This window comes from Coloeus monedula (assembly GCF_965178545.1).
Source record: "Coloeus monedula genome assembly, chromosome: 2".
In the NCBI taxonomy this organism is placed as follows: domain Eukaryota; kingdom Metazoa; phylum Chordata; class Aves; order Passeriformes; family Corvidae; genus Coloeus; species Coloeus monedula.
Window position 1 is genome coordinate 10957723 of NC_138782.1, and position 15265 is coordinate 10972987.

Genomic DNA, 15265 nt, shown 5'->3' on the forward strand with positions numbered 1-15265 from the left:
ATAAGGTAGAAAATCAAACAGTTTGTTACTTTCCCTGTGTGAGCAGATAACAAGACTCTTTTCATTGCAACTGGAAAACATTAAAGGTCATGGAAGGGTGCTCAAATGTCACTTTGGGGTATGGTTTTTCCCTGCATCTCTGACACAATTAATCACTGGCTTTGAAAGTACCTCTCTGGTGCAAGAGAAACACAGACCTGAGGTTTTCAGTTAGATCAGGGCTTCCTGGGCAAATGTCAACTGAGGGGTGATCCAGCAGTAGGTAAAGGTCATTTCATGCTAAACAACTGATGCAAACATTCTTCTTAAGGCTGCTCTGAGCAATTCAGAAATGAACCTGGCAGGATAGCTCCTTGACTCAGTGAAGACAATGCAAGAACACTGTTGTGAACCTCAGCAGCTGAGCACTGAGGTCAGTCCTGCACAGCCAGACTTGGCTCTGGCTCAGTTTGCTGACCAGGACTGGACACATTTCAGCAGTGAGTGGACCAACCCATGATTCATACACGGGAGACATGGAAAATTGTATCCATGCTGCAGGACTCACCTTCAGCCTCAGGCTGACCCAGAGGGCTAGAAAGGGGAAAATTGGTTTACCACTAAGCCTGTGGGAAGGGCTTTCCCCTCAAAACCAGTGTCTGTAGTTAATCACACACAGCTGCTTCTCTGCTGGGGATTCCCTTTCCTTTTGCCTCTCCCCTCCCATCTGTCTCTTTGCTAGTGGAAAGTGGTTTTGTAGATACTCTCAGGTCCAATTCCAGAAGGTCAGACTACTGAAAGCAAACAGGGAACTCCGTTTGGACAAATCCAAACTTTCCAACTTACTTGTGAGTGGTTGAAGGAGCCATGGAGATACCCCCAAGCAGCTGGCAGGAATGCCATCCTCAACCCACACAGCCGAGGACTTTTGTCTGGGTCAACAGCAAGTAACATAAAGCAGAACCCCTGAGGAGGACAGGACTAACACCACCTCCCTCCTACAGCCTCTCCAACTTCCTTACCTTTATCCACATGACTGAATTCTGCAAACTCAGTCCTTCTGCAGTCTGGATCAATACACAGCAATCAGTTTTACATTATGTCCATGATCTCTTTGCTCACTTTATTGCTGTTGTGTCATATTTTAGAGACAGACTGTCTCCAACTAATGTGATCCCCAAGGGGAAAAAAAAACAGAAAAAACCCCAAACCACCATGTTTTGCCCATGAGGAGTGTGTCAAATGTATGTCTGCAGTCTGAGCAGAGAGGAGGCTGTAAGGCACAAAGAGATTTCTGCCAGGTAGTGGAAAATATGCTATAAAAATATTGTGAGTCACGTTTACAGGTTGCTGGAGGGAAAACCCCATTGGCTTCCTAACAAGCATTTAATATTTAACATAGTTGTGTTTTTTGACTGCTTTTGTTGTTCCAGCTTCCAATGAAGTCTGTTTGAGCTGTGCCAAGCCAATATTAACTCCAGAAAGCCAAGGATGGGATTTTCAAGTATGAGAAGGTACATCTTTATTTTCTAAAGCATGTCTATGGAAGGTATAATGGATGACCACTGACACCGAAGTCCAGAGTTCTGTAGAAATAGTAATAGTAATATTAAACTAGTCTTTCTTTCCGGTGGTATCACATTTTCTGCTCTTTAAACTCATCTTTTCAAAGGGTGAACACTGGTCACGTCAGACACGTCTCTCAAGGAAGTCATCAAGGCGTCCCTGATCCTGGTGATACTTGCTTAGCATTTATTGGCTGAGTCTACAAAACAAATTGTACTGAACAAACCTCTGCCACCTTGACCACCAAGGAGCAAAACATCTTCAGCCCAGTCTGTCTGGGGCCAGCACCAGACACAAACATGAGTTAGAGAGCTGCAAGCCCAGGCGTGAACCCGTGTAACGCATGGACTTCCACACTGGTGCGTTCACACAGCCCACAGCCACATGCTTCTCTTATTAAATACAGCCGGAACTGCTGCTATTCATTAATCCGAGTTTCCCTGTGTTTTGTTGACTGCCACAGAGCTACGGCCGAGGATTTAAGCGTGTTCGAGGCACCATCAGGCGTGAAGCTGCTATCGCTTCACTGCGATCTAAACCTGTATTTCAGCATCTTCTGTAGCCTGGCGGAGAATTACAGCCTAAAACATAAATCTGAGTAAAACCGGCTGCGGAGCGCCCGCGGGGGGTTTGGTGACGAGGCCTCTCAAATGCCGGCCCGGGACGCGGGCACTACGGCTCCCCGCGCTCCAGAACCGCAGCCCCGGCGGCGGCGCGGCCCCTTCCGCCGGCCTTGGCCGCGGCTCCTCCCCCGGGCGGTGGCAGAGGCGGGGCCTGGTTCCTCCCGCCGCCGCCCGGGCCCTTCCTGCGCCGCCCTGCGCGGGGGCACCGACGTGTCGCGGCGGAGGAGCCGCGCTAGGCCGCGCATCCCGCCCGGCGCCGCAGGTACAGCGCGGGGGGCCCGCCCGCCGCCGGCCCCGCCGCCGCCCGCCCCCGCCCGCCGCCGGGGCTCCCCCGGGGAGCGGCCGGGAAAGTTTAATTTCCCCGGGCGCCCTTTGTGTGGGCGGCCCGGGCGGCCTGGGCCGGGCGGCGGAGCGGAGGGACGCGAGGGGAGGTGGGCGGGGGGGAGGCTGCCCGCGGCCCGCTTTTCCTCCTTTCCTGCAAATCCCCGTTCTGAATTTCCATGGTAACCCCCCGGTGGGCAGCGGGCGGTGCCCGGCGGGAGGCGCGGGGAGGGTGCGGAGGTGTCGGCGTGAGGCCGGGCCTCCCTCATGCGGTCACTGTCCCGCAGGTCCCCGGTAGCATTCCCGACGATGCCACGGGGAGAGATATGACGACGGCCTCCGGGAGATACTCCTGGCGTGTTCTCCATAAGGTATGGCCGGCGCGGGAGCTAACGTTTAGAGCAAGTATTTGGTGTTTTCCTCTGGCGCATGGCAGCCAGGATGGACTGGGATGTGGAGCGCTAAAGGGCTTGCTGGTTCCATAAGCCGTTTGGGAATGCGATGGTTCCTGGGTTTGTAGATGATCCTAAAATTGAGTGATGGGAAAATTAACTTCTTGCATTTCCTTACTGTAATTTTTCAAAGACGGTATGTGATGTTGAGATATACATACATGTGCATGTAAAATACCAATCTTCTACGCTCCCAACAGAAACTCCTCCCTGACTGTCCAGTTTGGGCCTTAGTATGTTGCGGATTCTCTTTTTCTTCTCTGTTTTTCTTTTATTTTCTAAATACTTAGGATTGCTCTTACAGGACATAGAGTTATCACAATCAAGTGTAAAAAAGTATAAAATGCCTGTTTTAAAGTGCATCAGAGTGATTACTGGGCTACAGATCTGCATGTATTTATTCTTTTGAGTTTCTAGCATAGGTGGTGTATTGACTTCACTGTCTTACCTGTACTGATGAAGTCCCGAATGAGAAGTGCAATGGACTTGTGGAGCTGTTGCTGTGCAACCCTGTGAGAAATAGCTGTCTTACTGAAAAACACAACTGCAGTATGTTAATTATTGTAGTGGCTGCAGTAATTACTGTTTTGGGCTGAGAGTCAGTGTGACTCTGACTAACTGTAGTACAGACAAAACGTCTTGAAGTCCTTGGTGCTTCCGTTGGGTAGGAAAACAGTGCCTAAAATAGATTAATTGACAGGAGATCTATGGCTCTTCATGCACAAGTCACTGTACATCACCTGGGCAGCCTCACCAGTGAGGCCAGAAGTTTGCACAGCGAGAAGCATCTCTACCTCTCCCATCTGATTTGCTGGTAACAGGATCTGTCCCGAGTGTCCCTCTGTCTTCAGCACCATCTTTCTCTGTAGTGGGAGTCTGGCATGTGTGTAGGAATCTTGCCTTGTTGACAAGCACAAACTTCATGGGAGGAGAAGGAGATGTACATTTCCAAGGTTGAACGGGGATATTGTTTGCGTGGAAAATGTCAGGAGCCATTAGAAAGAGTGGAGAAAGCAGACTGCAGGCTTCTCTTTGGCAGTTTGAGCAGGAAGAGGTTGGGAAATGGAATCATGTAGGTACCGTTTCTTCTTTTGGGGCAGCAGCTCTGTGAAGAAGCCACTTCTGCTTTCCTTCTCCAGAGTTTGAGGAAAATAAGGATCTCTGAGTCTCAAGAAGAGAGAAGGGCCATGAACATCATATTATCCTTCCAGCTGGGAGGCTCACAATTTTCTTTTGGTTTCTTTTTTTTTCTTCACACTTTGTTTATTTATTGTCTTGTTTTATGAATGGAGCAGGAAGAGTGAGCGGGTGAGCATGATTGTGGATGTCCTATGTACGTAGTTCTGGGGCTTCATATGATTAAGTCCAAATCATATTTACCAGCAAATCTAGGCTTTGTCTTCTTATTTTTAACTTTTTGCACCCACCTCACCTAGATTTAAAGAAAACCACCTGAGTATTCTCTTCAGAAGGTAAAGAATTGTTAATGTGTTTCCCTCGTAGTCAAAACTGACAGATCCATGTACTGATCAGATGTTCCAAAGTACTCATACTTAATAGCTTAAATATCCCAGCCTTTTTCTATCAATTTGGTTCTTAAATAAAAAGGAAAAAAGGGGCCATTTTGGATGCGTGTGGGTGTGTGTTTAGGGATAGATTATTAGAATTGGAGTAGCATATCTGGCACTTAGCAATATGTTAGAGAGTTTCCATCAGTTTTACACAGTCACTGTAAGCAGCAGTGTAAGGCCTTCCTTTTGGTTTTTGGCATTCTAGGTGTAGCATAACCATACTGGGTTTTATGCCATAGAATTATTTATTCTTTTTGTCAATGGGAGCTATTTGAGGGATGCAAAGGAAGTGATGTGAATAGGAGTGATCAGTTTTGTTTGATCTATTCTTGGGCAGGTATTAATACCACAAGGACTATCAGCAAATGTGGGTGGCACGCTCTGTTGCTCACCAAGTTAAAGTTTGGATGGTCTTGTTTGCAGAGTACCTGCCCTGTAGGGTGACATTGGACTGGCATCCTGTGTCAGGACTTGATATGAGGTGCCCTGGGCCTGCCTTTTGATAGTCTCTGGTCACAGCTTTATGCGTGTCTGAAATATTTTTATTTGGCTCCCTCATACCCATTGCAAGTTCAGGACTTGGGTAAGGCTTTGGAAAGACGTGATTCCCATGAAAAGTCATACTTTTAGGAAGTTATTTTTGATGAAGGAGTGGAGCCTAGCCCTGCTGAGGATGGCAAGTGGAGGGGCTGTGCAGGGAATCGTGCTGTTGACGCACATGCCGTGAGCGTCTGTCCGACTCCTTTTGTCACGTCAGGACCTCAGTGCTGGGATTTTTGCTGGAGCTGGTGCAGTTCTTCTGCCTTTCCTCCACACGTCACTGCTCCGCAGTGTCTGCCTTTGACAGACTCGTGGCAGGAATGCCTGCTGGGTCTCCTTGGTCTTTGTTCAGCTGCATGGACCTCTCTGGAGCTCTGTAAGATGCTCGTATTTCACCGTTTTCCAAAGGGGTAATGCACACTGTAATGCTGATGCCTGGTAAAAAGGGTACAAAGAGGCTTCACTCTCATATTGTGTGATAGTGTGAGCAGCTAACCACAAGGCCTTTTCTGACATGTATTTTTACTGCTTTGATGATTGTTTCTGAATGATTCTGATGCTTCTGCTGTGGAAGAATGTGGTGCATAATGACTTAAACAGCTGTAGGTATGTCTGTTTCTCCAGCACAGAAGCTGCCTTCTGATTTCCAGTTAGTGTTCAGCATTGGGAAGTTGGGTTTCCAGGTGCGAGGAGGTGCATTTGCCCCAGTGGGTACATCACAGATGTTTCATATAATTGTTTATTTGGTACCTGAATGAAAGTGAAATATTACTTCCCAAATAGTTTGTCTAAAAGGAGATAAATTGCTTTCCAGTTTTTGACAAAATGTTTACACTTGTGGATTATTTTAAGTAGCAAGACATTATTCAGTGATGGGACATTTTGGGGTAATTCTTTTCAGAGGATCTTATTCTTGTGTTTAAAGAAATGAAGCTCAGCTAAAACTTTTTTTTTTTTTTTTAATGTGCTCTTCATGTGCCTACAGCTGGGAAGGGCAAAAGAAACCAGTACAAAATGTAATAATATGAAAGTCAGATCCTTTATCCTGGTCTTGCAGGCTACCCATGGTGCTTTGCAGTGGGGATGCAGCTGTCCCGTTCTTTCTTTGGAGTCACTACTGCTTTTTCTTGCCTGTTTCCCTGTTTGAGGAGAGTGTTTTGAGATGGCCTTATGAAAGAGACTATTTAGGGGCAGGGTGGTGGCATTACTCTCTAAGCTGTTCAAGTGCTCTTGCTTTTCCACAGTCCCTGTTATGCAGTTTGCTGGGGAAGTAGCACAGTCTGAGGAATTACGGAATCTGCTGGATCGTAACAGCACGTGTGGCTAAGCAGGGCTGATGAGAAATGCAGATAACTCATACATTGCTTCCTTGTTGGGTTGATTTCATCCCAGCAAGGCTAATCTGGATGGCCATCAGTCATGCTAACTTTGCAGAGAAGGTACATCCTCAGTGTGAGAACATGAGGTTGGGGGTACTGTTGGGATGTGCAGAATGCACTCAAATACGTGTTTGTGAATACAAATATACGGATATTCATTAGGCTCTCAGAAAGGCCAGGTTGACACAGCCTCCTCTCTAAGTTGTGTGAAGAGGTTTCATGTTGGAGTGTGCTCCATGGGGACATGTCACAGCTTTCCTCTGCCTCTGGCCGTGTCATTCCCGTGACAGCCATCAGCTTCCTCCTCTGAAACCCCAGGGTGGAAATAGATGTTCAGAAAGAGCTTGGGTTAACAGAACAGTTCCCTGAATGAGCTTTAACCTCATTCTCTGAAACTGCTTAAAGGCTTCTGCTCCAAGCTAACCTTGGCTCCCCTGCTGCAATGGGGGTGTCTGTCTCAGGGCACCAGGGACAAGCATGGAAATTTCAGCCTGAGGAATTAGATGGTTGAAAAAAAAAGTGAAAGCTTGCGTTCGTGCAGTCTGGCTCACATTGTCTTACAAAGGTGCTGTGTGCTTTGCTCCTACCATGGTTTCCCTGTTACAGGGTGAAATCCTGATTTAGCAAAAAGAGCTGCGTAATAATGGATAGGAAAAGCGAAACTTTTGAGGACAGAGTAAATATATTAGGCCAATAACAACATGCCGTTTATTAGCTGTTGAGGTCCTAGAAGGAGTCCCTTGTGCATTTTTATCTTTTAGCTATGTTTCAGGTATGCTTTTCTTTACTAAATACCTTTGGTATTTATCATATCATTTAGAAATGGTGCAGTATCTTGCCTTAGCTTGATTTGTGGGTGGCTTCTGATGGTTTTCTATTCCAAAGCATGTTGGGTAGCTAGAGAAGTGCTTGAAATATTTTCATTTCACTCTATTGTTGCCAAAGTCATGAAAAGCAGCAGGGACTTTAGCATGCCATTTGTGTTCACAGAGAAACTTCTCCTGCTTTACCTTTGGGATGCAGAGCATAGCCCTTGAAAAGTGCCTGCTGGTGTCCAGGTGTGGCTTGTGGACAGTGGGGAATGCTTGAAGGGGAATCTTGCTCAGTATTTTGTATGTTCAGTTGGAACACTGGGTTCTTTCCCCTGGGTACTTGGTGTCTCTTCTTAGATGTCACTGTTTTTGAAGCTGAAATAAAAATTGGAGAGCAGATTCTGTGAATTATATTGGAAAAACAAAGTATGTGAATAATTACACTCAGAATATAGGAAGGCAGTTTCTGAAGAAGTTTTGTACAAGTCCTGATACTTAGAAAAACAAGCACATCCTCCAGAGTTACAACCACCCTGTGCAATTACTTCTGAGTAATACGCTTTGTTGTTTGTTGTGCTCTCATCTAACAGCTGAAACCTCGGGTGTGAAACTCAAGAGTCACAGTGTAGTCACCTCAGAAAAAACCCCATGTGATTAATGCATTGCTAACTCACAGATCTGCTGTTTCGCTGACTGGGCAGTATCCCAGTGTGGTTATTACTCTCGTCACCACAGTATTCTGTTCCCTGCTGTGTTGTACAGCTGTGTCACATTGTACTTGCTGAGCACGTTACTGAACAAGAACGGTTTTAAAGAGGAGGCTCTAGGTTGAAGCATAGCTCTTCATGTGCTCAGACTGTAAGAATACTGTCAGTTCAGATCATCAAAGCTATTTTCATTGTTGCCATGGCAGATTTGGCTTAACTTCAGTGGTATTAAGTCATTACAGTGACGGTGTAATTTAATATAATCTTTTTAACTAAGGAAATTAATACAGTGTGTACAAAATAAATGTAATATATTGAAGACATGTTGCAAATAAAGCTATAAGCCTAGAGATTCCAGCTTCTGTCATTACTCTTGTATCTAACCTCTAAAGGGTTTTTTAAATTACATTAGTTTAATACACATTGCAAGACAAAATGTGAGTAAATTATGGTGATTACTGGAGAGAACACAGTTGATTGAATCCATTTTAATTGTATATCATTTAAACACTGATGTCATGAAGTTACACAGTTGCATATTCTTACTACAGCCATATGTTCTTCTAAGTAAGAGACTCAGGGGACTCAGCATTTCATAATTCACTCTGCACAGTTAGTGCAGTTAACTGCATTTACCTGCCTGTCATTCTGCACAGTTAGTGCAGTTAACTGCATTTACCTGCCTTTCACTTGCATTTGAAAGTTGAATGAGTAAAATATTCTGCAGAAGTTGTGTTCTGTGTTTACACTGGGTTTCATTTTTTTGGTATGTTTAAATCAGCAAATTTATATATTATTGCACATTTTAAAATGTTGGTTTAGGGGGCTGGTTATAGATTTATTTGTCTATAAAATAATTAGTAGTGGAGCACAAGGAACTGCTGCTGTTGGTGAACAAATTAAAGTTTTTCAGTTGTGGGAAAGGTTAGTGTACAGAGATGAGTGTAGGGCGGGATTTTCATCTTCATATGGGTTTGGCAGATATTCCTTTGTAATTTGGATTTAATGCAGGTAGTATTGTCCAGTTTTCTTTCTCTTTCTGAAGTTATACTTTGTTGGCCAGTTTAAGGACTGCATTTTGAGGAATGCCTGGTTTTGGGCAGTACAGAGATGAGTTTTTTCCTGTGCAAATGTGGCTGTTCATTGGGGTTAATTATCCATAGGGTCCTGACTTAGGAGGATACTAGAATAGCTTCTAGCTATGAATAATTTAGTACAGCATCAGATTGCATGCCACTTAAGAAGGCCTCTGCCTGTGAACTCTTATGAATCCACTCAATAGTATGAAGGTTACTGCTTGCACTGATATTTTATTATACTCTTTTCATTCTATTTTAAGATTTGCGGTGAATATTTTATGGTGACAAGTAAGGAAAATATCTGTGCAAGAGTAGGTAGAGTTCGTTTCTGAAAAGCTGAGGTGTTGAGCTACTCTTGAACCTTAAACTGTCTTTTAAATTTCTTTTAAATCTAGCATCACACAGATAGTATTTTCTCCACTCAGATTTATGTAGTTGCGACAATTCATATCCTAGACAATCTTTTTAGATAGTACTTCATTGTGGGGAAAGGAGAAAGGCTTGATGAAAGACCAGCTTGCAAGATTTACAGGATTTCAGTCCTTTCTACAAATTGCCCTAGTTGCTCATACATCTGGCTAGAGCAGACTCTGTCTCATATTACAGAGGCTTTTTCAGGAGAAAAACTGCAAATACAGCACTTTGAAGCAATTCCAAGTGCAGATAAATTTACTGTATGCCTTTAGGAGATTTGGTCATGGCAACATAGCACTGGATGTGTTTTTTAAGAATGCCAAAATGACAGTGTTTTGTCATCATATACTAGATTTTTTTTCACAAAACCACCCCAAAACAGTAGGGAAGAGCTTAATGAAGAAGTTACTTTGGAAATGTCAAGGGAAGAACATAAGAATATCAAAATGCAATATAAGTAGTAGAGAAAAGGGTTTGTGGGGCTTTTGTGGGAGAGAGATTAATGCTGCATGGTATTTAAGGAAGATCTGTCAGATGTCTGGAAAGGTTTTTTATCTATTTCTGACTGCTCCCATTTTTTATGTCTACTAGTAAGTTTTTCTTAGTATGGGCCTCTTGATTGGGATGCTCTGCTACAGCTGAACATCTTTCTTAGAATTGTTTTGTAGGACACTTTCAACTTCGATTAGAAAGTAGAACCTTTTTCTTTTCCAAATGAGATTTTTAATGTATGTGATGCTGCTGGAAGCTGACACAGTGAGATACAGCCATCCCTTGGTGCCTGCTTTAGCACTTGAAGATAAAATAGGCCTTTAATCTTTTTGTGCTCCTTCACAGAGTAGTAAGTAATTTAAGTGTCCATTAAGGGTTGGTAGTTAAACGCTAAGATCTTGCTGGATGCATTTAATTTCTCCTTAAAGGCATGGATCCAGATCGGTCCCTTTGAACAGGCACTCCTTGAGCTGTGCAATTTTAATAAACTCTCAAACCTCTAATAGTTGTGCAGTTTACTACTGTCTGATACTTTGATGGAAATGCAGTTTTGTTTACAGATGGAAAGAACTCATTAAGTTCAGCCCTGGTGTAAAATTTTTAAGGCTGTTATTTTCAAATTGGGATCTTAAAATTGAACTGAAAATTAGTGTGACTTTGCTTACTCTAGAGCTTTTTGATCTATGATTTAATTGTCTTCTCTGTGCAAATACATTATGCTGAAATAAACTGTACTTTACTAGGCAACCATAAAAGTTGAATTGTCAGTTTTCCCGATTCAAGTACAATGTTTCCTGATATTTGACAGGAAATTCTACTGTGAATATGTGCACTGTGGCTGCAATAGTTAATGTCAAGAAAGGAAGAAGTGCCTGAAGGACTTCCTTTTTTTTCCTTAATGTTCTTATTTTTGTTGGTGGTGTGCCCAAAAACAGGCTATCCTCCAAATCTACAGGTGTGTGAGGAACAGACTATGCAGTTACATTCTGCCTTTTATTTTTGTGTTTAAAATAAACTTTCTACTGTTGTTGAAATGTGTCAGTTGAAGTACTGCAGTTAAAAACAATACTGGAGTGTCATTGTTTTGATACAGTGTGTCCCCAGAGCTTTATTAAAGCCTGGATATCTATTGTTTCCTATTTAGCTTTTATCAAGTGGTGATTTTATGCAATGGCATCAAGCCACAGTTCTTCACCAGTGCCTCAGTCAAACAGCAGTGATGCTTTCTTTAAAAAAGAAATGGACGCCACGAAACGCTTTTGCCCTGTGCAGTCCCTGCCTGATGTGTGTCCCAAGGAACCCACAGGTAATGTTGGTGTGCAGGGAGAGGGAGAAAGCAGCTCAATTTGCTGAACTATTGGCAACCATCCACTCACTATTTCTTGTATACTGGGTGTAGTGCAGTAAGCCATAGTCCTACTTCCAAGCATGCCGTAATTCTGCTTTATACTACCCAGCATCCCTTTGGAGCAATAGGAGGGACTATTTGCAGCTTGTTTTAAGATGTTCTCATTATAGGTGGGGTTTTTGCTTGCATGATTCCACATTACAGCTGTGATCTATACTCCATGTAAGAGGGTGCAATCTGTCAGAGCCTGTAGCAGATGTGTCCAGTGTGCTTGGAGAGTCTGACTGCATTCCTTCTGGGAGACATCCCAGCCCTTCTGCAGGAGGAAGCAAGTGACCTGTCTGTAGTACTAAGTCTCTGGTGCTGTTAATAAACCAGATTTTGGTCACGGTTCCAGCTGTTGTGTTGCACCAAAGCTTAGTTTACACAAAGGATTAGGTGGGATGGAATCTTAAGAATTATGACATCTAATGCTAATGAATTGCAGCTGTCATTCTGATCAAGATCAGATTATTAGAAATATGTTTGTGGTTGGAATTTTTTTCTCTTCACTAGAAGCTAAAGTTGTTGAGCTAAATCTATTTGGTAAGTGTCAATACACCACTTCTGTGTTCAGAACTTGACTGGTTAATCTCATAGAAGGAATGCAAGGTGAAGTGTTGCAGAAGGAGAATATAATCTGTCTTTTGCATATATAATTCTAATGCAGTATGTAACTGGTAAAACATGGTTTGCTTAAGAACCACATTTTAGCAAAAGCTACAGCCTTGTTTCTCACCCTAACAAACTGTCTTGTCTTTTGTGCTGCAGGCAATCCCAATAACTTACGTGACAGCCCATCTCTAGTTGCGGATCAGCAAAGATGGACTATTTATCATTCCAAAGTCAATCTCCCAGCAGCACTAAATGATCCTAGGTTAGCAAAAAGGGAATCTGATTTCTTTACAAAAACATGGGGAGTGGACTTTGTGGACACTGAAGTCACGCCTTCATTCTACCTCCCACAGATCACCAAGGAACATTTTGCATTATACCAACAGGAAATCGCTCCGGTAAGAACCCCCAATTAGGTGCACATAGTCCTAGGGACCAGAAGGAGATCCTTGTTCTAATTAGGTTGTCCCTGCTAGTAGCCCATCGTACAGTTAGCTGATAATTTGCTTTTTCGTTGTTGGTTTGGTCTTCATTGGACGTTTCTGGTTTTATAATCTCAGAACCCATTGTGTGGAAAATGCTTTCTGAATTGTCCTGAGGCAATTTCTTGTTATTTTTAACTTCTGTTTCTGAGTACTGAGCTCTGCACCAGGGCTTGCAGTTCATATTCTTTCTGGTTGTTAATCCTTTTTTTCCTGTAAGGATTGTTTAAGGATTGGGCTCTACAATGCAACATGGCATTCTCAGACCTTTGGATCAAATGACTACATACTGTGAGGGTTGGAGATATTTTTTAAGAGTCTTCAATCTAAACAGTGAAACATTTATACATGGACTTCTCAAACTATAAATAGGCCTATTATCTTCATGATTTCTTTTGTAACAGGGAAGTGTAAGCTACATCTAAGGACACCAGGACCAGTAGGAGACTTCTACAATCTCTTAAAAATACAAGTGTCAGTAAGTATGTAGTAGTATTTCTTTTTTTAACTGAAAGAACATGTAGAAGTCTCCCGCTGTTTTCTGCTTCCTTGGTTTGTACCTTCCTTATTTTTTTGCTGGTTCAGAATTAGCTGCAGGAAGTGTTACTTGTTTAATCATAGTTAAAGACTGTGGAAGTGAATTGTCTATAACTGAACTACAACAGAACTATTGCCTTTAACTCACATATTCAGCATTTTAAATGTTTTAAGATTTCATCCTTTAAAATTAGTACTTCATGCAGTGACTGCTAAATGAAAGAAGATTTTGGAACTGAGCTGTGTAGCTTCTAGCAGAAATCTAGTTAACATTGGTGTTCTTTAGAAATATAATTTCTCACCACTATGGTCTCTGGTGGTGTTTAAAATTTGAAGCTCAGCATGACTAAACAAGATACGTGATTTCAGCAAGGTACTCATTAGTAATGTGTGCAAGTAATTTCTACTTTCATCCAATTTGATTTAGCAATGAAAAAGGATTCTTTGTGTGTTAGTGTGATTTCTGGATTAGTCAGAAAATAAATGTTTGTATATGTAATTACAATTGATCTGTGATTATATATCCTTATGTAGAGAAGTTATTATACCTTTTCAATAACTTCTGTGTTCATTTTCTCTTGAGATGTAAAGATACAGGAAAAAAACCAACACGTCCACTACTGGTTGAAGTTTTTGGTACCTTTCACCTGGAAAAACTTTGTCTGAGCTTATAAGAGGAAGAAAATACTGTGAACTTGCCAGAATTTATTTGCATAATTCAGTTGTGTTTCACTGAATGTTTTGCTTCAAATGAAGAAGTTCTGGATTTTAGGCATCAGAATAATTCTTTAATGTATTTTCTCTTCTACAGAGAGAGAAAGTTCATGAAAGATGCAAGAATATTTGTACTCCTAAAGATACCTTTGACAGGACACTATTACACACTCACGGTACAGTCAAAGCCTCCTTTAATCATTAAAAAGTGGTGTCTTTTTGTATCAGTATGTTATAACATCAGTAGCAAGTGTTACAAATGTTACTCATTATTGATTCTATAATGTACTAATTGTCTCTGTTATTTGCTTGAGGTCTTAATGTATAATAATAGCTGATGGTTTCTTTGAAACAGTATTTGAAAACTCAGACATGGTAGGCTTAGAAGTATTCATGACCACTGCTGTCATTTTATAGGTCAAAATGCTTGTGATATTTGCTTTTAAACATTTTCTTGGCATGTTTGCATTCATGGCAGGTCATTGTGGCGCTGGCAGTGTTTTTTTTAACTGCTTTTTATTTTAAGACCCATTGAAACTGTTGCATCAAATTTGTAGGAGCTGTTGGCTTCGCAGTGAAGAACTGCAGTGCCATTCCTGTATCTCTGCCATGAGAGTCACGTCATGGCTGAGATGGGAAGGGAAATCTCAAGATGATCTAGTCTAGACCATCTGCTCATGCCAGGGCCACCTATGGGAGGACAGTGTCCAGTTGGGTTCTGGATATCACAGATGGAAATTACACAGTCTGTCTGGGCAACCTGTTTCAGTGTTTTACCACCCTCACAGCAAAAGTATTTCCTTGTGTTCCGATGGAATCTTTCGTGTAATCAGTTTCTGCCCGTTGCCTCCTGTCCTGACACTGGGCACCACAGAGAAAAACCAACTTTGTGTTCTTTGTGCCCCCTCATCAGATCTTTAAGCACACTGATCTCCCCTGGGCTTTTCCAGACTAAACAGTCTCTCCTCCTTGTTTCTTAATGATCTTTGTGGCTCTTGACACGATTCTCTCCAGTGTGTCTAGGTCTGTCTTGTGCTGGGGAGCTCAAACCTGTGAGTGAAGGCTGAATTTCAGGACTTCATGGAAGTAGTTCAGCTAATAGGAAACTAAACAGGAAGGAAGGCAAGAGGCAAAATAAAAAAGGAAAGACAAGCAAAAGGAAAAGAGACACTCATAACTTGGAGAAAGTTTTTAATATTTATTTTAATTTACTTTCTCAAAAATGTTAGCATAAAAGGATTCATTTATCAATCCTTGTTTGATAAGGCTTATCTGTATCAATGTCTACAGGTAATACAACAAAAAGGATCCAGTAGCTTACTCCTTTTGATCAAATTGTTTCAGTTGACTTTCTTCCTCCTCCTCTGTGCAAAAGGAAGCCTTTCTGCAGGGTTTCTCTGTATTGGTGTTATTTTTGAATAGCTGTTCCAGAATGAGTCTGTCTGTGCTGCATACTGTAAAATCAAAGTGCCTTCTTCAGTCTTAGCTTAATCTGTTTTAAAAGAGTCTGAATGTTTTTAAAAAGAGAAAATTAGTGTCACCAAAGTAACTGGGAGCTCCTTGGGTAGCTGGACAGTTCCTCTTAGAAGCATCAT

At 42.3% G+C, this 15265-nt stretch overlaps 1 protein-coding gene across 2 annotated transcripts in view; it reads left to right on the forward strand.

Moving 5' to 3' along the window:
- Positions 1-2363: 2363 nt before the first annotated feature.
- VPS54 (VPS54 subunit of GARP complex) overlaps positions 2364-15265 on the forward strand; it is a 46960-nt gene continuing 34058 nt past the window's right edge. Inside the window, exons 1-6 of one of the 2 annotated variants that reach the window (XM_082276860.1) lie at positions 2364-2430; positions 2777-2860; positions 11080-11241; positions 12094-12199; positions 12291-12335; positions 13768-13846. In XM_082276860.1, coding sequence (XP_082132986.1) covers positions 11106-11241; positions 12094-12199; positions 12291-12335; positions 13768-13846 — 366 coding nt within the window. In that variant the 5' untranslated portion in view covers positions 2364-2430; positions 2777-2860; positions 11080-11105. Of the gene's footprint in view, positions 2431-2776; positions 2861-11079; positions 11242-12093; positions 12336-13767; positions 13847-15265 lie in introns of both variants that reach the window. The other variant, XM_082276859.1, reaches the window with a different exon arrangement.